Source organism: Musa acuminata, chromosome BXJ2-1, assembly GCF_036884655.1.
Source record: "Musa acuminata AAA Group cultivar baxijiao chromosome BXJ2-1, Cavendish_Baxijiao_AAA, whole genome shotgun sequence".
NCBI lineage: Eukaryota > Viridiplantae > Streptophyta > Magnoliopsida > Zingiberales > Musaceae > Musa > Musa acuminata.
The window spans coordinates 11,526,237-11,547,303 of NC_088338.1; the positions used below are offsets into that span (position 1 = coordinate 11,526,237).

A 21,067-nucleotide genomic window follows, 5' to 3' on the forward strand; every position below is an offset into this window, starting at 1 on the left:
ATGGTGCAGTCCCACGTTCGTGTCACCTCAGGGCATCTCCATGGAGAAGGAAGAATCAGTCCGGCACTCGCCTCACCTACCCGAGCAACGATTGAAGCAGCCGCGTGGGACCTCGTCAGGTCCTGCACAGTCCTGCAGGTGCATGAGACACAGAGAACGGAGACGAGAAGAGACAGACACGAAAGGGGAACGAAGGAAGCTGTGGTGTCTGCTCGCCAAACTTGCCAGAGCATAGTAAGGGAGGAAGAGGAGAGGGAACACTCTCCTGTTCCCACTTCTGGTTTGATTCTTCGTCGTCGTTAACAGATAGCAGCTTTTCTCAAAAGACTAGTCTTTAACCGTACAACAGTAAATTAAAGTGCTTTCCTGGCTTCAACCCCCTCATCGTCCCACTCTGCTGAGCAGTATCTACAGTAGCAATTGTAACCGATAACCCAAATCGGAATCGCATGAATCGTAAGAGAAAAAAGCGATTAAAGATGAGCCTAGGTTTGTATTTTATTCGAATATTAACTTGGAAAGAAGAGATTTTTCGGTGTTTATAGCATCACCTCTGAAAAATTGACCAAACAGCCTCCAAGATGGCGTCTTTGAGCTCCGGGAGCAATTTGATTGGAGAAAGGAGGTCACTTTGACGCGAACTCCGTTGCGACGGAAAGCGCCGAGAGCTCGGCCTCCTCCTCCAATGGAGCTGGAAGGTTGAGGTCTATGAAACAGTCTTTGACGGGCAGCAGGGGACGAGCGGGGATGGCGGCGGCAATGGCTGCGGTGGAGAGACGATGGGATCTTTTGTGGCCGCCGAGGGCCTGGCCGGAGGGGAAAACCCTGTAGCAGTAAGGGCATTCGAAGAGTTTGGGGTTGCGATCGGCGGCATTGGCGTCAGAAGGGTCATCGCTGTGGTTTCGGATTCCGGCGATCGGGATGCATTCCACTCCCGCCCTCTTGCGACTCGCGCGGTGGCCGCCGAGAGCTTGATACGACCGGAAGAACTTCCGGCACGTTCTGCACTGGTACCTCGTCCTCTTCCGCCATGATCTAGCGGTGGCTGTAGGCTGCTTCGCCTCCTCATCTTCCTCCTCCTCGTAATAGAGATCATCCTCTTCGTCCTCATTGGCTTCATCCCAACCGTTGGATCTGTGGCCGTCTACCTCGGACTTGGACCAGGCGTTGCGGGAGAGCAGCATGAGCCAGCGGGCGACGTCCTCCTCGGGGGAGGCGTCGGAGATGGAGCTGACCGGCTCAGCGTCGGCGGAGGGATCCTCTCGGCGGCGATTGCGGCTGAACCGCCGTCGAAAGGACGACTCCGCGTCGCTCTCGCCATCCCGGTCGACGGGATAGGACCCGCCGCCTCCCCCCTCCGTGGCGGGGACGGAGAAGGCGAACTTGTGATCGACAAGACTGAAACTTCTCCTGAGGTTCTCCCGGGGGCCGTACGACGCCGCCGCCTCCGGATCCTTGGCCTCCTCCGCCGGGAAGAAGGACGAGGATGCGCACGGCGAGGGGAGGGGTTGCTGAGCCCTCGTGGGACGAGGGACATGGGCGACGTGAGAGCGCATGTGGCCACCGAGGGCGCGGCCGTTGGAGAAGCGCCGGTGGCAGAGTTTGCATCTGTGCCTCTCCATGGCTTCAAAGCTCGGATTTTTGGATCTCTAAACCTCAAAATCTTGCTCTCACTACTGTTCCATCACTTAACTCTGATTTGGTTTCAGGAACTAAAGAGAGAGATGCAGTGTCAATAATCATTCCTCTCTCTAAATCCAACGAGGAGGAGGAGGAGGAGGAGAAGGAGAAGGGGGTTGGGGGGAGGTCATAAGGTCATTAAACAAGGCAATAAGATATTAGTAGCAAGTCCGCAGCGTATCATGATCGCTTCGGTGGAAAGAGGAGATGCACCTTCGATGCTTTGATCGATCGGCTGACCGGTCCGAGGCTCGCCATCCGAATCTTGAACCGGTCCATCAAGTGATTCACCCGGTCCAGTTTGGTTCTCTTGAGCTCGCTCTCTCTCGCTCGGGTTGGGTGACGATTCGTTTCCCTTCTCGTTTCCTGCGCAAGAACCATGGCGGTGACCGCCGACCTCGGGACCGGCTCCGAGATTGCGGTGGCCCGAACGCCGCCTAAGGAGACGGCTGGCGTCGTCGGGGAGGCCCAGTGCGTCGAGGATCTCAAGCAAACCATCGCCGCCGCCACCGCCGAATCCGTCTTCAAGGTAGCCGGATCCTTCGCCGAGGGTCACAAAAAAACAGTCACGACCGCCGCCGCAGACTCTGTCTTCCAGTCCGCCGACTCCGCCTTGTCATCGATCGTCTCGGCGTCGTCGGGCATCCTCGAGGAAGCCAAAGTACGTCCTGGTTCTTGCCAATTTTTGCCCCCCTCTTGTCCTTCTATTTTTGATTATTGTTTCTTAATGTTTGTATGGGTGTAATTTAGGTTTAGATAGAATGGGCGTACGACCAGTATGCCACTACGTAAGAAACGGCGCTGGCAAAGATTGAAGGTGTGATTTCTTTTTCCTTATTATTAGTTAATATATTGGTTAATATTTCCATTTCTACTTCGCCTTTGCTGTTTGTAGAGATTTCCTTGACGTGTTCACAGAGGGCATCATGGATGCAGCATCACAATCCAGCTTTGTCTGGTGGAATTGCTGCGGGGATGGGACTTGTCCTGTTCAAAGTTAAGTGTTGATCTACTTCTATATGAACTTTAATGTATGTTTTATGATACTGCATATATAATTATGGACAATGGCCACATTACAATATTTGGAGTTACATGATTTTGTATAAGTGAAACAGAGAGGAGTTTTTCCTAAACGGATCTTCCTTTTCTTTTCTTGTTTCTTTATGATGAACTACTGATGGTGACAAATTTGCCACAAGATGAGTATTAGATTCAGATTGGCACATGGCAAAACTTTTTTCTAATCCAAATCAAGACTTACATCTTATCTTTATTTGACAAGCCCCATTGCACATGTGGGGGCATGGGGTCCAGTGTGCACTTTCTTGTACTTCAGTGCTTTTGTCCATCAAAAGTAGGCAGTGGATAGCAGCAATTAAGTTCAGATAGGATGGACTGTGGATCCAGTGTTCTGCTATGTTACCACGAATGATACAAGATTGTTGTTCCTCACAAAACCAGGAGGATGTCTTATGAACCTATTGGACCTTTTACACACCCATTTTACTTCAAAGCAACAGTCTTGTCATTTTTGGACAACAATCGATCTTAAAAGATGCTTAAAGTTCCAGTTTACTTGTTTAGCAATCTTCTTTAGTGTCTGTGTTTCTTAAACTTGCTATTCAGAAGATTGCTTCTGTCTCTCTTGGCATTTTCCTTTAAAAGTTTGGTTTTACTTTTTGTTGCAAGAGTCAATTTACACATTTATAGAATGGATGATTATGTATAACATACTTGAATGCACAACTTATTTTGTTTGACCCAGAATAAAATTTAATGTAAACTTTTAATTGAAAGATGGATATTTGGAAAATTTTGATCAATATGGCGTTTCAACACCAAATTTTTACTAAGATAAGCTTATAAGACACTCATCACTTGAGGCATGGTTTCAGTAAAATGTTGGGTATAGTTATATTCAGCTGCATTCGATATCTTGTTGTGCTAGTGACCAAATAATTCCAAACTTGTTGTACAAATTTAGCATGATTAAAAAGGTATACACAACTTAGACTTCCATTGCATGTTTACGTACTTGTATTTCTATAATTCAGTTTGATTTGTGCTATATATGTTTCATAAGATGATATAAGTCACTTCATTATGTAGTTTTTCCGAAGTTCTTGTTCTCATTTGCTCAGGCCAAAGTTATTTGGTTTTTCTCTTGTCTTTGCTCGGCAGTGCTCAAGCCAAAGTTAAGGAGCTGCAGGATTCAGTGAATGTCATGATGAATGAAACCAGGAAGTTGGAGGTAACTCCTGTGGTGAAACCTCTGGTTACTTGTGGTACTCTTTTCCAGTCTTTGCTGCGATAGAGGTTCTATTTAGCCAAGTAGAGCATAAAAGCCTTGCCTTTTCTTTCCATAAGCTTATAAGTAACAACAACTAATTTGTGTTTAATGTTACCTAATTTTTGTTTTGATCTATGATTATTTCTCCAGGATGACTTCTGAAATGTTTGACCATACTTTCGCTTTAAATCTTATAGTGGCTATAGAAGTATTTCAGATACTTGTTTACAATCAGTTTTGTTTAATGCATTCGCAATGAGTCACTATGTCATCTACCTGGAGCATACATCAAAATAGTTTTTTCTTGTCTGCTGTCGATGTCATTATCTCCGTATAATTTGGTGTCATGGTTAGTGTTAACTCGTCTTTAGTGCTAAGGGTTTAGATCTTAGTGTGCATGTATTTTTATTCCTTACCTTGACATTGTATCTTTGAACAAGTGCCACATAACGTCGCTTAACATGTCTGGAGATGGATAATTGTGTCCATCTCCTATGGAGGAGATGCACAGGTGTGGATGCTAGGATTGATGCAATTGATTATGTTAGCATGGAAGAGGTGGACGGGCAAACATGGGTCTTTACCAGCTTAGAGGAATGACGTGCTGCTCCTGCCGTCTGCCCCCAGTTCTCCAGTGCTGCTTAACTTCCTCCAATGGCAAAATCTTCATTTGATTAGCCAAATAGACCACAGAGTTGGGAGATCTTCAGCAAAAAAGACTAGCCTGTCATCTCCATTTGTGTTCTCTAAAATTATTATGCATAGACCATTGATCTGTCATTCTCAACTTGCCCCTTCTCCACTCTCAATTTGCCCATCTACGTTCCGAGTTCCTTTTTGTTGGTTCTTATTGACATGCAAATAACATTCTCTTTCAATGGGAATCATTTTTCATTGCACTGTGTTGGAATATTTGAAAAGAAATCAACAACAGCACTTTTCATCTCAGTCCTTTCTCCTAGAGTCTGTCATTTCTTTTCTTTCTTCTTTTGTTTTCTGGCTTCTTTCTTGCCAAGTTTTCCCAAAAAGCAATCTGTATTTTGCTTTATTCATCCAATAATGAAATCGATTGGACGGGCAACAGAAAAAGCGACATGCATATGCCTTAAAAAACTACATTTTGAACTTTCATTTATATTCTTCAAGTCGTATCATTTGCACTTAAATCTGAATTGCGTTCATATGTCAATGTCCTTTTGAACTTTAGTAATATGTCAACAAGATGGGTATGTACCATTGGTTCTTGGCACCTTATCTTGAGGAGCTTATTATTTCATGTTGTTGATAAGAGAGTAAACTCTATTTGTTACAAATTGTTGTTTCTGCACTGATGATCTGAATAATTTTTGTACTTCAATGCTTTGGAATGAGACAAACATGAATATATACTTGGCTTTTACCGAATGGACTGGCCATTTTTCTTCTGCTTCCATTTTGGGTAGGCCTAACGAGTTATGCATTAACCCTGTCATCAACAGAAATTATTGTGCTAACATATGGAGTCTAATTATCAGTATGATCCTCATATTCTTTGTTGATTTAATCTCCGATTAGATTATTCAAGGTTTGTTACAAGTAACATTCTGAACCTTGTTCAGGATAGGGTTCCATAGGCATTAGAAGATAGTAAAAGAGGGCAGAAGAGACTTATGTCTGGCATACACTTCTTCCCCTTGTTGCTGATTTGCACATGATTTGCATTTTTTTTTTCTTGTGGTTTATAATTATGGTTATTTTATTGCAGGGAAGAAGGCCGTCTAATTCATAGGCAATTAGATTTCTCTACTCATATCGGAAAAAAATATATCATGTGTAAGTGGTTCTCGTTGTTGCATCAAAGTGGTGGATAAGTTGTACTAACCTAACTTTTATATCTTTACCTATGTGCTGATAAACGACTGTTTGATGTTTCTTCAGCCATGAAAGGTCACACTATTGAACTTCCAAAGGCAGATGCTTCTCGGTATCGATCAAAGGTTCGTATTATGGACAATCTCGTGGTTCTTTACGTCATTCTTGAATTGTTTGTTTATCAATTATCATTTTCCTAGAAAAATTCGACTGGCACACAGAGACATTTCCTTAACACCAAGTTTCATCTTTATGGATGATACACTGACTCATCAGGTTTGAGAACTCCAAATGAGATATGTGATTTGTGCTGCCGACACTGGTTGGAGCATATTAAATACTTTCTTAAACGTGAGATGAGAGAGGTCTGTTGTAAGATGATGGTCTCATAGGGAGTCATTCTGCTAGGAGTTGCAATCTAATCTAAGGTTAAAACCTTTTGGAAGCCAGAGAAAGATGGGATAAGTGTTGGCATAGAACAATGCATTTGCACATGCATAAATTTTAAGGAATCGAAATTGAACTCTGATATATACCTTTTAGTTCTAGAGAAGGTCAAAGGTTGGAGGAAACTCTCAGTTTAACCTTGATTTCACTTTGCAGTCTCAGATTGTTCTATCCTATTTAATTAAACTGCATATTTTCTGACATTGGATTAATTACATTATATGTATATCGGGTAGAAATGGATTATGCAACAAGAAGTCAATTGAACATGTAATACCATGTTTAGTCCTTCATCGGAATTGGGGTAAGAGCTAACCTAAATGGACCCACTGGACTTGGGTTAGATGAATCTATTATTATTAATTTGAACATAAACATTTTGAGCTGGTGATTTGTACTCAAGAGTCAATAAGTTATCTCATATGGGGGCCAAGGAGGTATGTCATAATGTAAAGTGGTTTTGATTCTGGACTATGTTTGTTCTTAACAAGAACGATAAACTCTTGAATGGGGAAGATTATAATCCCTCGGCTTAGTCTTGACAACAAAGGCAAGTGAAGATGGAACATAAAGATGAATGGAATTGCAAGAGCCGATGGTTTAGGCTCAACAAGTTGATGGCCAACATTTCTAACGAAAAGTTCTTTACGTTCTTGATGCAGGTTTCTGCCATACATATCAAGCAAGAAAAGAGAGCTCTTAATAGTGCCCTCTCCATGATCCATTAATCATGGAATGCTGCACACTCTTATTTATGTTGACGAGTGATTTCTGCACTTGTTCTCATGCTGCCACATACAAGAATCTCACACCATACACAGGTAGGCTCAGACTGAGGCAGCTTAAGAGGGCACATAGAGCCAATGTATATTCCTTCCCAGCATCCACAATGCAAGCAGAAATGGGTAGCCTGTTCTGTTAATGGAGTTAAACATCCTGTCTTCAGAAAATAAGTGCATTTATTCCTCTAAATCCATCATTTTCCAGCAATCAATTCCGGTCAGCAGAAGTGTTGCCTAGAGATCACCAGAATTGGATATAGATGATAACCAGAATTAGAAGGTTTAGCCTAAGTTACATCAACCTGTCAGTACTGTGATCTATCAAAAACTACATGTGATCAAGGAAAACAGATCCATAGAACAACTATAAGCAAAGATGAGACCACCAATTCAAAGAACAGTGAAGGCACGGCTGTTAATACCCAGTGACAGAGCACGGCAACTCCGAGAAGTGGAGCTCAGGGTCGAGGCTCGGCATTGGGCTGTGAAGAGGGAACAGAGACCCGCTTGAATGGTTGGATATATTTTAATGTATTTATATTATTAATGTTCTGATGGTGATATGATTGAGATGTCATTTTATAGACTTGAATGATTTGGGTCTCTTCGCCATTTATCGTTTGTATATAATCTTTAAAATATAATAATATGTTGATTTGCGTGTCAGGCATTATACAGTGGATTAAAATGAGCTAATAACATGAGAACCCTGATATATATTGATCATCTTGTATCCAAATTAGAAGAATCCAGCATCAACTTTGCACCTATCTGGTTGATGAGACATGCATGCTTGCCTCCATTGTTGTTGGTCCCCTGACTCCTCACTGCAAAGGCCCTGAACATGGTGACCATTTCAAGAGCAGCTCCATTTTTATAGCCATCCTCAGATTTCCACAACTGAGTTGGTCGTCACTGACAACGTGACCAGCTTCCTTCATGGGGCTGATGGCGAAGGCTACCAGCACGCCAAATCTAAACGTCAAAGCCTCTGAATAGAGCTGAGAAAAGCAACATACGTAAGTGACAGAGAGAGAGAGAGTGTGTGTGTGTGTGACATTAACTCCTCAACCATGGGGAGCGTTTGGTTGTGTTTCCTTCCATCCAACCAAGAAGTCGCCCTCTCGCATGTCGATGCCAGCTTTGTAATGTCTACAGTCCTTTGACAGGGAAGGCTGAAGAAAGAACCCATAAGAAAGCCATAGTCCACCACATAACTTTGAAGAGGAGGAGGCACACATGTCATTTTGACTCTTACCATTCCATAAGAGTTTGCTGATTGGATTAGCGTTTAATCTTTTCTGCTTCTCCTGCTGCAGCTTACATCATTGTTCTGATGGTAGACCTGCAGAGGAAAAGCAGCTTTGTTCTTCTGCTTCTGAAGTCCCAAAAGCTGTACACCGGAGAAGAACACTTATAAGACGAGTTCACCATCGATTTGCGAGCTCCAAACCGTATTCAGAAGGAGCAGAAGGAGGAAGAGAAGAAGATAGAGATGGGTGGGTTGTTTTCCTTCTGAAATTTCCATTAAATTGGATTCATTCAGCCAGGATGTGACCGCCATGGAAGTACTCCTCTCGTCTTCCTCATCGAAACCCTCTCTCATCATGTCATACAGACTCCAACAACCACCCCAGCATTAGCCTAATAGAAAACCATGCATGCATGGCTAGAGAATAAGCAGCTGTCCCGTTCTGCTCTGCCACCATATATATATATATATATATATATATATATAATATGCTGCGATTTGGATACAGGATTTGCACACATAAGACCCAAATTTCCATGTCATGGCAACAGTGACAGGCCTCAATTGTCTATAAGAAGAAAACAAAGGTCCTGCCATACAACAATGAACACCTTTGGTCTTACTCGACATGATGGGGGCTCAACAGCGGCACACAGCTATAGGAAATCAAACCCTAAGGCAGAAAGAAAAAGGGGGAGATATTACCGATGTCTTGAACCCTGTGTTGATGGAGGAGAAAGTAGGAAAGTGGCAGTGGGTAGGATAAAGTACAGTTATAATTTCTGCATGATAGGTTTATCATACACCCCATGATTATTCACCTGCTAAAACTAGTTAGTACTGCTAATTTATACGTCCAAATGGGTGTTGACCTCAAAAAAGACATCAAGCCATGCAACTTGGGAGAAGAGAGGAGGCCATCAGGATCGAAGGCGTTGGAAAAAGAGGCTCGAGTCATGTAGGTCTTCCTCCTCTTGATCGAGTTGGTGCAGTCGTTGGCTGTCTCCTTCCCTTTCTTCGTCTTCTCCCTCCTCGTCACCGCCTCCCTGATCGTCATCCTCCTCGTCGTTATTATCCTCACTGACACGAGGCTCGAGAGGGCCCTCTGCAGCAGTTCCGCCACCACCACCACCAGCCTGATCGCTGTCGTCCCCTCTGCTGTTGAAATCGAATCCTAAAGCGGCCATATCGGAGAACCTGAAGCTTTGGTGATCCGCCGGCACCACGATCGCGTCGAGCAGCTCAGAGTTGTCCTTTCGTTGGCCCTCATTGGCGCCAGAAGCAGCAGCAATAGTGCTCACATTTGTTGCATTAGGGGAAGAGGTGGAAGTGATAGGATTGGTGTTGAGAGACTTGGAGTAAAGCTGGTCCAGCTGTTGGAAGTAAGGGCAGGTCTTGGAGTGCTGCGGTCGCTTCTTCCCCCTTTCTTTGGTCTTCCTGAAGTACTTGTTGATGTTCTCCCACTTCTCCTTGCACCGTTTGGCACATCGGTGATAGCCCATTGTAGCCATCGTGGCGCTCACCTCCTCCCAAAGTGGGCCCTTGAGCCCCGGCTCCTGGAACCTCGACTCCAGCCCGCTCCGGACACGGATCAGTGCCTGCACCTCCGCTTTCGGCCATCTACTTGTGTTGAAGGACATCTTAGAGCTACCGGGATCGCCATTGTTGAAGGTGTCGGAGGAGGGTTCGATCTGGAGATTGTTGGGGGTATTGGTGTGGTCCTCCTTGTCGGCGTCAGCGTCGGGCATGTGGGACGGGAATGGGAGGTTGCAAGGGAGATTGATGCTCTCGCCGGTGAACTTCTCGATGAAGGAGATGATGGCGGCCTCGCGTGAGGAGGCAAGAGCGCGTTCTTGGGCTCTTGTGGCAGCCTCGCGGCTGGACTTCGCCACCTGCTGCTTCCTCCACGCCTCCTCGCGGCTGATCCTCTGCTGCTCCCTCCTCTCCATCACGTCCAAGAATTGCCTGTGGAGGCCCTCCTGGTGGTCCATGAGCTGCTTCACGAGGTCCTCAAAGAAGGCAGCCACCGAGCTCAGCTGCCGCTGCCGCCACTTCCTCCTCCGCCTTCCGCTTCCCTTAGACAACTTCTTGGCCGTCGCCTCCTCTTCCTCATCGGCTGCAGGTGGCCCCGGGGCGGCGACGGTGGTGGCATGCAAGAGAGGGGCCTCATCACCAGTGAGGGCGGAACCTGAGCCCGTCTGATTGGCTCCACCCCCAGGCTTGTTGTAGATGGCCTCGAGCTCACTAAAGATCTTGTAGTTGCTGCCACCGGCGACTTGTACATCTTCTGTCTCGTCCACCTCTTTGTTCTTCCTGCAGTGCTTGCTATTTGAGGTCTCGGCCTCCTTATCCTTGCACCTCTTGTGGTTCCTGTTGATGTAGTCCAGATCCAGTGGCCTCCTGCAGTTGTTCCAACATAAGTAGAGAGCTTAGGAATGTGTCCAAATGATATGAAGGATATCTTTCTAGTCGCACTTTTAAGCTTCTTTTCCCCTTTCCATCAGTCTTAGGAATCATCAGCTAGTCTTTTCTTATCATTTCTCTTTGATGTATAGGTTTCCTTCCCTTCAACCTAATTAGGGCTGAACTGATAGCTCTTAGAGTGCTAAACTAAGTTTGCATGCGAGAGGAGACCTAACAAGGATTGCCTTACAGCAATTACCACGATAGCTCTTTGATGGAAGACTCGTCCTCTCTCTGCCAGTGGTGGAGACGACTCTCACTTCCATCATCTCCCTGCAAAATGGAGTCATTGTCATTGATCCCCTCCCGGTTGCCGCCGCCGCCGCCGCTGCTGTCGTTCACAGACAGCTTGAAGCTCATCGCCGCCGTCAGAAATGATGGCCCTCCGCCGCCGCTGCTGCCGGGGATGATTCTTGTTGGCGACGAGGAGTTTTCCGGAGCCGGCTCATGATCCAGGCCCAGCTGGTGCTGTGGAATGAGCTGCCTTGGTTCCAGGTACTGCTGCTGAGGGTGGAAGAGCTGGAACTGGTGGGCGGGGTGATGGAAGAGCTGCTGGGTGATGGAGACGGAGTGGAAGTGGGAGAAGTGGGGAGGCAGCGGCGGCGACGCCTGTGGTTGCGGCTGGTGAGGTTGAGGGAGGGGATGGTACTTCAGGGGGTGAAGGGCCGCGGAGTGGATGTCGGTGGTGGGGGTGTCGACGGCGCCTGCCCCGACAGTTGTGGGGTTCGCCGAGGAGATGGAGAAGAGCGAGGAGCCGCAGCTGTCCACCATGAATTTTTGGATCTCAGACACTCCTCCATAGCCTGACTGCATCTTCTCTCTCTCTCTCTCTCTCTCTTCCTTCACTCTTTTCTTGTTACTCTTTTCTCTCCATCACTTGCTTCTTTTCTCGTGGGTCAATAGGTAACGCTCCTCTTTCCATGAGAACACCTTCAGATCTGCAGGATGTCGAGCTGCACTTCTGCTCGTGTGCTGTTGTCTCTCTCCGTCTCTCTCTCTCTCTCGGGTGGAAAGGCAATAGCAACACTCAAAAAGGAAATCACAAAGGACTTGACTTGAGCTTCCTCGAAAGGTAGGCCAGGGAAACCTAAAAACCCTTGAGGAGGAGGAGATGGAGGAGGAGGAGGAGGAGGTCGTCCTACCGCTCCTCTCTCTCTCTCTCTCTCTCTCTCTTTCACTGCAACAGTTGCTGCAGCTGCTGCAGAGGCTATTGGGAGGAGAGAGAGTGTGTGTGAGCCGAGTGGTAGATAGAAAGCTTAAAGCGATGGTACTGGGGGTGACGTCAGCCTGAAGAAAAGGATGAGCATCTCGGTCCAGGCGGCATTACTCGATGGTCCTGCCACCACCCACGTGCCATGCACGTTCTAAGGGCAGAACCGTGAATTCAAAATGTTCAGCTTACCTACGTACGTAGTTTACCTACGGGAATTGGATCACAGTAAGTAATTTCTTGGGAGAAGCTATCTTAATTCCCTATAAATCTAGCAATGTACGAGTAATCTATATTTTAGTTGCACAATACCTACGGATTTTGACCCAATACATGTCTAGTTTTATGTCAAATGTTGGACGTCGAATATAAAAATTTTAGATCGAGACTTCCGTTAAAAAAAATATAATAATAATAATAAATAAAGATTCGATGATTTAAAGATAAATAATAAAAAAATCTTTTTCAGATGATCAGATGTTGAATTAAAATGAGTTAATTCGTGAAATATTTACCATATTATTAATACATAAATAATCATATTATTTAAATAATTAATGAAATAAGTTCTGAATCAAGAGAAGATGGGCCACGTGTCAACACAGGATGAGGTGGAGAATGATGGGTTGCGTCCGATGGTCCTCTTTGACTCGGAAAACGATGGGTAGGTGGAGTATTCTACCTACGAGTTTAAGAGAGCGATGGCTCGGATAATGATATGATGTGAAGCTTAGCCACACCTAATTTGTCTGTAAAATTTCAATTAATACAATATATATATATATAATTAAAAAGTTATCATATATTTATTATGTTGCTAATATCTCTTGCAACTAAAAAAAAAAAAAAAAAGAGTGTACAGTGATGAAAAGAATAAAAGATAAGAAGCTTTATTGAAATAGCTTTAGCTTTAATACATTAACATGTCCTTCTCCTATTTATACAGATTAGGCGGGAGGATTTTTCTTAACAGAATAGAGGATTTCTCTCAACAGAATAGAAAATCTTATTAAGGAAGATCAATATATATAATTTTATTTTTAAATATAAATATAAATTATTTTTATAGCTTAAATCTCAATCGAAGTTTTTTTATTGTACGATGACTCATCGTTTATAAATAGTATTATATTTTAATAAAAAAATTATTTTAAAATGCTCCTCGATGCAAACCAATTTGCACTACGATTATCATACATTAGCATTTTCCTAAATGCATTTGATGATTGATTATGTTTGAGTATCTGTTACTTATGGATATTACAAGATTTTGGGTGAAATATATGTTAGATAAATTAGTTAATTTTTTTTATTGCAGAAAACTCCATTATGTGATAAATGTTTGTAAACGTAAAATAAAAAAAGCTTAAAGCATGAAAACAAATTTATTCCAATAAATATCGGTAGCAAAATAATAAAGATAATAACTAATTACATATTTCTAAATTGTATTTGAATCCGATTAACCATTTAGATATTCAATTAGACTTAAGTACTTACATTTGCGTTAGAAAGTATCCCAACCCCTACTTGGGAGTAACATAATTAGTTGAAATGTGTCAAATTAAATCCTCAAAAAGCTTCATTTAATGTATTCCATTCTAACTCACAATTTAGATACTTAAAATTTGACTCTAATTCCAACTAAGGTATTTATTTATTTATTATATTCATATTCATTTGAAATATGATTATTCGATTTAAGTTGGTCCAATACATTCTAAAAAGAAAAACACATACACAATTTCGGTGTATTTGTTGACAATAATAAATCAAAATCTTACTTATATATATATGTCAAATAAATTAAAGGATATTTGTATTATCTTCCTAATATTTTTGTTGAATATTCTAGAGTGCAATTGTTTCGATGTTTGGACATAAACTCTCTTCCTTGGTCGAGGTTTGAGCTACAATTCTCCACCCATCGGGCTGACAGAGGGAAAGAGAACGCATCAATCAGTGTATGAAACATGTCGAAGAGCATCGCCCAAAGGAATCCATGGGAAGCATCATCATAAGTTTTGCACGTTGCGTAGGGCATGGCCTCCGAGATCAAGTCATGTGCTTTGTGTTAGAAGGCATCTGTGATGGGGTTTTCTTGTCTAGGGTTTTGCCATGCCTTGTGTGCGTGGGTGACGGTGGTGATGAGACTTGTTGTTACCCATATCTCATGGGAGTACTACCGATCCTTTTACTGGCATCGGTGGATCTCTTACAATGTCGAGAACCAGATCGGTGTGATATGGTGGCGTAAGAATGCAAGATTCAATCCTAGCGAGTTGCAGAGAACCAAAGCACGTCGGGTGTACGAGAATCTCATGCACAATACCAGGCTTTGATTTTGACTCGTTTCATCCCTCTGTCGGTCCTTGTGCAGGTCACGGTCAGCAAGACAACAAAACATATCCAACGCAGCAGAATCCGCGTCTGTGTAGAGAGAGAGAGAGGCGGAGGAAATGCCAAATAAGACGGACCCCATCTCCTCTCTCTCTCTCTCTCTCTCATACACACGCAAAGAGACACATGAGGAGGACGATCGAGCTGCGGAAGAGAGAATGGGGACACGACACTGCCAAGTACTGCATCCACTGGTCCGTCCGAGTTGGATTGGATCCCAACTAAGAGCATCTCTTCGCACCGCCACCGACCACTGCAACTGTCGGCTGTGTCCACTGCCTCCTGCAACAGCATAACTCTTGTAAGACCCTATAAACCTCAAAGCGATGGATATGATTCTACTCCGTTAGTCTTGATGTCATCATCTCTTGATATCCTAAGGATATATTCATGCATTACCATCACTCATTAGACAACAAATGTGTTCATATAATGCGGAAGTTTAGATGAGACTTCATATTGTATGTATTCCTCCCAACTTTTGAAGCTACTCAGGCTTGGCTTAGTGATCTAAGATCGATATGATTCAGCTGCAAAGATCTTAATGAAGAGAGCAGGTTTATCCTCGGATTAATCAAAAACATACAGGACAATGGAAGCAGATCTGAGCGAAAGATGTGACATGGATGGATTAAAAGCAGAGAAGCTCTGCGGAATCCAAGCAGGAAGGAGTACGTTGTTCCTTGCTGTACGTGTCACTCTCCCTACCGCCCTCCCTCAGGTCGAACTCCTCTGACCTGCCCATCATTAAGCCATACCCTGAGAAGCTTTTGAGGAACAATCTTCTTCCTGGGCTGTCAACTATAGTAGCATTCGCAGAACTTGAAACGCCACGTAAAACCCACAGAAAGTTGGCACAGTTATTGTCCTAACACCACAGTGTCTGAACTCCATCTCTTTTCCCTACCTCGCCTCTCCTTTCCTCTGCAACAGCGGAAGTCACAGGGAGGGATGGACGGGAGGAGGAGGGTCTGCATCATGCAAATCTTGCGGCAGTATGTGATGTGGGTAGGGGTAGACGTGAAGACAACACAGGAGGGAAGGGGGGTGGCGTGGTCCGACGGACAATGTAGAAGACGACAGCCACGGGGGACCGGCCGCTGTCGACCCGTTGCTGTCAACCACCGGTGGCGAGCCAGGCGACGGTCCATGCGTGGCCAACAACGGCATTCATGGCCAGCCATTAAGAGCCAAAATTGCTGCTGCTGTCGTCGCTCCCCGCTAGCTCTTGCTATCGTACGTACAGATCTGCCTATGCGCCTCATTATTATGTTGGAGTTATCTCCTCGTGATGTGGCGTGGTCAAGGACTGCCGGAGGGGCCTCGGCTTGGAGGTTGCGGTGTCGCCACCATCAATTCTCCTCCTCTCCACACCATTCATCGCGTTCGCCCGACAACACATTTATTTATGTGGCGAGAACGACCGCCACATAAGCTTGGCTGTCATTTCTTCTCGATGTGATCGATCCCAAACGCTTTGATATCCCGATGATGAAGTGTTTATGGATTCAATCATGCTAAATATACTATTTAATTGATTATTAATGTAAATTTTGATCTCAATCAGTTGGGTTGCAATCTCTATCCGACACTATTGTTTCATACTCTTATTGACTTTTTTTTTTATTTTTTATTTTTATGTTTAACTCAATCAACTCCTACTAAACCAATCCAACCGATAAGAACATGATTTTAAGATGATTAATATATTTTTAATAATAAATTATTAAAATTTAAGATTTTTTTAAATATGTTCACTGATCGAATATAATTTAATTTAGCTTTCACCAAATAATATGGTTATGATTTTGAGATATTAATATTATTTTTAATTTTTAATTTTATGATAATTATTATCAAAATTAGGGTTTTTTTTTTGAATAAATGTAGCTTAGTTCAATTTTCACTATAACTTAGTAAAGTAAAATGTTATTGAATCAGATCAAAATGATTCATTTTAAAAGAAATGATTACTAAGTCCAAAAGTCATTTAAGTAAAAAAAAAATCTAAAAGTATTTTTTTGTTCAAGTAAGAAAAAAAAAAGGGGGGCCCAATGGGATGAATCATGAGGTACAAAAATCAATAGTGAAAGTATTATGTGACAACCACTCACACCCTAAAATCCTTCAAAATCCAGAATTCTTATTATTTTAATGATTTAGATAATAAATATGTAAAATGTGTGACAACAAATTAAAACATTCATCTAATATGTTTTTTCTGATTTGTTGTTACAACACCTTCTCATTCAAAATCATATGATTCTTGTTTCGAATCATCTCTTAATCTGAAGTTAATCTCAAGCAAAACCCAAAAAATAAAATCTTTATCAGAAACAATGAATTATTAAAAAAATAAATAATGATTCTTAATTTGACATAAAACATTTATCAGAAATAATGAATTGTTTTAAAAAAATAATGACTCTTAATTTAAGATAATTGAAACTTAACAGTATTTGTTCTCGGCTTTTGTCTTCGGCCCACATAAATATAAAACAACATTTGTCTCCACCACTTGAATCCAATTCACTGTAACTACTAATGCACATATTCTTCCTCTGAAAATATTCAGCAGAAAGAGAGAGAGAAATTAAGAAATTTACAAAACTCCGTGTAAGGGATTATCAATATACAAAGGAAGAAAAAAAGAAATACCTGAAACAATTATCAAGAACCAATTTAAGATTGCAACACGATGAATAGTTGGATTTGCAATTGTAGAAGTCTTAGAGAAAAGCTAACAGCAACATAAATAAATTATTGATAGGATAAAAAAAAAAACTTGTATGTGAACAAATTCATAACATACAGCAGAAAAATTAAACTAAAAACTCTTCCATGTGGAAGAAAAAAACTATGGGACAAGTTAGAGAAGTAAATTTATTATAAAAATAATGAATATATAAATCTCGAAGTTATTTACTCAAAACCCGAACAATAATCACAAGAGAATAATAGAGATATAATGATTATGTTACCGTGCATAATATTCAAAATCTTCTTGTATGACTTAAGCAAGAGTCCGCTGCAAATCTAATGGAACCTACGGCTAGAATACTATTAGGATAATTAAGAACGACCTTTATGTTGTCAACATCTTCTTTTATTTTCTTCTACTCTTGTTCCTTTTCCTTTAATCGTCGCTATTGCAGTTTCTCCCGGTCACGCCAACCGCAGTTGCAAGCCTCCTTTTTTTTGTTTAGGTTAAAAGAGAAATATGTTAAATAACTACTGCTCATCATAGGTTGAATTAATGGGTCATGTACCTAACAACCTCTTCCTTCATCCCATAAGGAAGGTTTTCCTATGAATCTTCAATATAAATGCCGACCAACTATCGACACATCTCCTATCTTTCTTTTGATAAGATCTTTGTCAACATATCTGTCCTACTGTGACTCCAGTGGTACTTAATATATATATATGCTTTAACTTGAAATGAAAAGTTGAGTTCTTACACAAATGGATGGTACTTTTGCTGTCATAATGTACCACATAATTTTTCTGTTTCAGCTTCAATTCTTGTAAGAATTCTTTCATCCATAATATTTTTTTGCAAACATCCGTAACAATAATATATTTTGCCTTTGTGATGGAGAGAGCAATATACCTTTGTAATATGGATTGTCATGACATAACTCCTCTAATAAAAGTGAGTACAAAACATAGATTTCTTCGTATTAATATCTCTTGCCATATCTGTATTTGTGTAACCTGTCAAACATAGGTAGTTCACCTCCAAAGCTTAAACAAACTTTGGAGCTCTCTTTGAGATATATAAAGATCCATCTCACTGCTATCCAGTGTTCTTTACCTAGATTTGTAAGAAATCTACTAGCAACACTTACTATATATGCAATGTCCGGCGTCGTACATACTATCGCATACATCAAACTTCTAATTATTAAAGCATAAGGAATCTTTTATATTTTCTCCTTCTCCTTGTCACTTGATATACTATGCTCTGAGCATAACTTAAAGTGATTTGAAAGAAAAGAACCAACTAACTTTGCATTACTCATATTAAATTTATCCAATACTTTCTTGATGTTTTTCTCCTATGATAATCAATTTTTTTTTCTCTATCACAAGAAATCTGCATACCTAATATTTGCTTTGTCCCATATCCTTCATTGCAAAGGATTCACTTAGTTTTTTCTTCAACTTGTCAATTGTAAATATATCTTTTTTAAGGATAAGCATATCATTAATATAAAGTAAGTGAATAATAAAATTCTCACTAAACCATTTGATGTATCAAACTTTTTATATCTATTTGTAGCATATCATCTGAAGCTGTTCTTTTGCATATATTTTTAGCGATAAATGTATCAAATTTTTTGTACTATTGTATTCAAGCTTGCTTTAGCCTATACAAGCTCGCTTTAGCCTATACAAGCTCTTCCTTACAAACAAAATTTTCTTTACATTTGACTTCGAAACCTTCTAATTGCTCTATATAAATTTCCTCCAAATCACCATAAAGGAAAGTTGTCTTCATATTCAATTGCTCAACCTCTAAGTCTCGACTAGCAACAATACAAAAAGCAACATAGATGGAAGATATTTTAACAACAAGAGAAAAAATCTCTTCAAAGTTGATGTTGTCTAGAAGAGTAACATAGGTAAAAGAGTATCTTTCGGATGATTGATGTTGTCTAGAAGATCTTCTCAATTGATGTTCTACAAAAAATTGCTCTTCATATTCTTCTTGCTCAACATGTCTTATAGATAGACCAACATTAGCCTTTACACCGCCTTTCTGCACATCTCCCCATCATCCTGATGTACTAGAGGAGTAAGTGGGTCACAATCAATTGAGGTTGGTGCCTCATTCTTTAAATCCTCAAGGGTTCAATCCTCAAAGAAGATCATATCTATACTTTTAAATATATTTTGCTTTTCTGGATCTCAAAACCTGTAACCAAACTAATTATGTGAGTAGCCAAGAAAAATATATTCTTCTATCTTACCATCCGGCTTAGACTTCTTAATGTTTAAAACATGTGTAAATACATGACAACCAAACACTCTAAGTGCATGTAGGAGGCATCTTTCCCTAGCTATACATGTTCTACGATATTACCATCTAAAGTTGTATAGGGTGTCAAGTTAATCATATCAACTGTAATCCTTAAGGTCTCATCTCAAAGCCTTTTGGGTAGATTGGTCTATGAAAGCATATATCTGAACTTTTCTATGATGGTATGGTTCATCCTCTCTGTAATTACATTATGCTGAGGTATACTAGGAACTATCATCCGATCTTATGCTGAGGCATACAAGGAACTATCATCTCATGTTAGATGTCATGTGACCTGTAGTAATAATCAAACAATCTTGTGTACTCACTACCATTATATGATCTTATGTATTTCAATTAATTTTCTGTCTCTCTTTCAACTTTGACATGAAACTTTTTGAAAATATTAATAACCTGATCTTTGTCTTTAGCATAAGCTTAGACTTTCCTGAAAAAATAATTTTTAAAAGTGACAAAATAAAATACATCACTAATACCATAAACATTAAGAGATTTAGAAAGAAATTTTTTCCTCAAAGGACTATATACATATGTATAGACACAATCCAAGGTATGTATTTTTAGATAAAGTAAGGCTAGTAGAGAAAACTTTATATCGTTTGCTAGCCAAATAATTAATACAAGAGTTCAGATGTATAAATTTGAGATTTGGCAAGACTTCTCTCTTGGAAAGGACTTGCAGTCCATTCTCGCTCATGTGTCCTAGTTGCCTTTGCCACAACTCCATACTTAAGTCTTTCTCTATAGAATTTAACTGTTCACCACAAGTTTTGACCTGCAACATGTACAAAGTGTGATATTTCTTTCCACTAGCTACAATAAGAGAAATATTACTGAGCTTCTATTGTCCTTTATGAAATCTGCTATCAAAGTCTTTATCATCTAGCCTTCCAACTAAAATTAAATTTAATCTCAAGTGAACCACATGCCTCACATCCTTAAGCACCAACTTGTAGTTAAAGTTAGTTTTTATATAACTATCACCCATGTTGATGATGTTTGTCGAGCCATAGTTGCCCATCTTGACAACACCAAAATTTTTAGACTTATAGGTAATAAAGAACTCCCTTTGTAGTATAGCATGGTAAGAAGCACTTGTGTCAATCACTCACTCAAGATCCTTACACATACAAAAAAAATATATCATCAGAAATAAACATAATTAAATAGTTACCACCTTACACTTCTTAGGTTACTTGATTCTTATAATATCCTTTCTCACCACAATTATAGTATACATTATTTTTTCTTGATCTTAACTTGTTTCCACTAATGTGTGGACCATTTCTATTCTTGGACTTTGACTTTTTGTATTTTTTGAGATAAGTACCCTTATATCAATTTGAGATGTTGCTGAATTCTTTCTCCTCAACTCCTTATTCAATAAATTACTCAATCAACTAAAATGTAACAATGCCTACAACTTCTCGTTAAGAGATATTTTTATAGAGGATAATTGATTAATAATACTCTGCATTTCATACATTTCATTCAAATGCTCAATAATAAAAACATCCTCTTTATATTTCAAGTTCATAAGTTTTCTAATCAAGAAAGCCAATGGACATTTTTCTTTTCAAGAAATATTCTAACTTTTTCTAAAGAGTGTGCAAAACTTTCAATAGAAATATGATGAAAGACA

The 21,067-nt window shown here is 40.8% G+C and overlaps 2 protein-coding genes across 2 annotated transcripts; both read right to left on the reverse strand.

Annotated features, from left to right (window-relative positions):
• Positions 1 to 473: 473 nt before the first annotated feature.
• LOC135598932 (zinc finger protein ZAT1-like) lies at positions 474 to 1,796 on the reverse strand. The gene has a single exon (XM_065093438.1). The coding sequence runs from the start codon at positions 1,620 to 1,622 to the stop codon at positions 627 to 629; it is 996 nt and encodes a 331-aa protein (XP_064949510.1). The 5' UTR covers positions 1,623 to 1,796; the 3' UTR covers positions 474 to 626.
• Positions 1,797 to 8,836: 7,040 nt separating this feature from the next.
• LOC135598931 (trihelix transcription factor DF1-like) lies at positions 8,837 to 11,991 on the reverse strand. Its single transcript, XM_065093437.1, has 2 exons — positions 10,968 to 11,991; positions 8,837 to 10,705 (listed from the first exon to the last, which is right to left on the reverse strand). The coding sequence occupies exons 1-2, from the start codon at positions 11,579 to 11,581 to the stop codon at positions 9,226 to 9,228; spliced, it is 2,094 nt and encodes a 697-aa protein (XP_064949509.1). The 5' UTR covers positions 11,582 to 11,991; the 3' UTR covers positions 8,837 to 9,225.
• Positions 11,992 to 21,067: the final 9,076 nt, after the last annotated feature.

Coding starts and splice junctions, on each gene's coding strand:
- LOC135598932 (XM_065093438.1), bottom strand. CDS start 1,622: ATGGAGAGGCACAGATGCAAACTCTGCCACCGGCGCTTCTCCAACGGC.
- LOC135598931 (XM_065093437.1), bottom strand. CDS start 11,581: ATGCAGTCAGGCTATGGAGGAGTGTCTGAGATCCAAAAATTCATGGTG. Junction 10,706..10,967: donor TCCATCAAAGAGCTATCGTG/GTAATTGCTGTA, acceptor GAACAACTGCAG/GAGGCCACTGGATCTGGACT.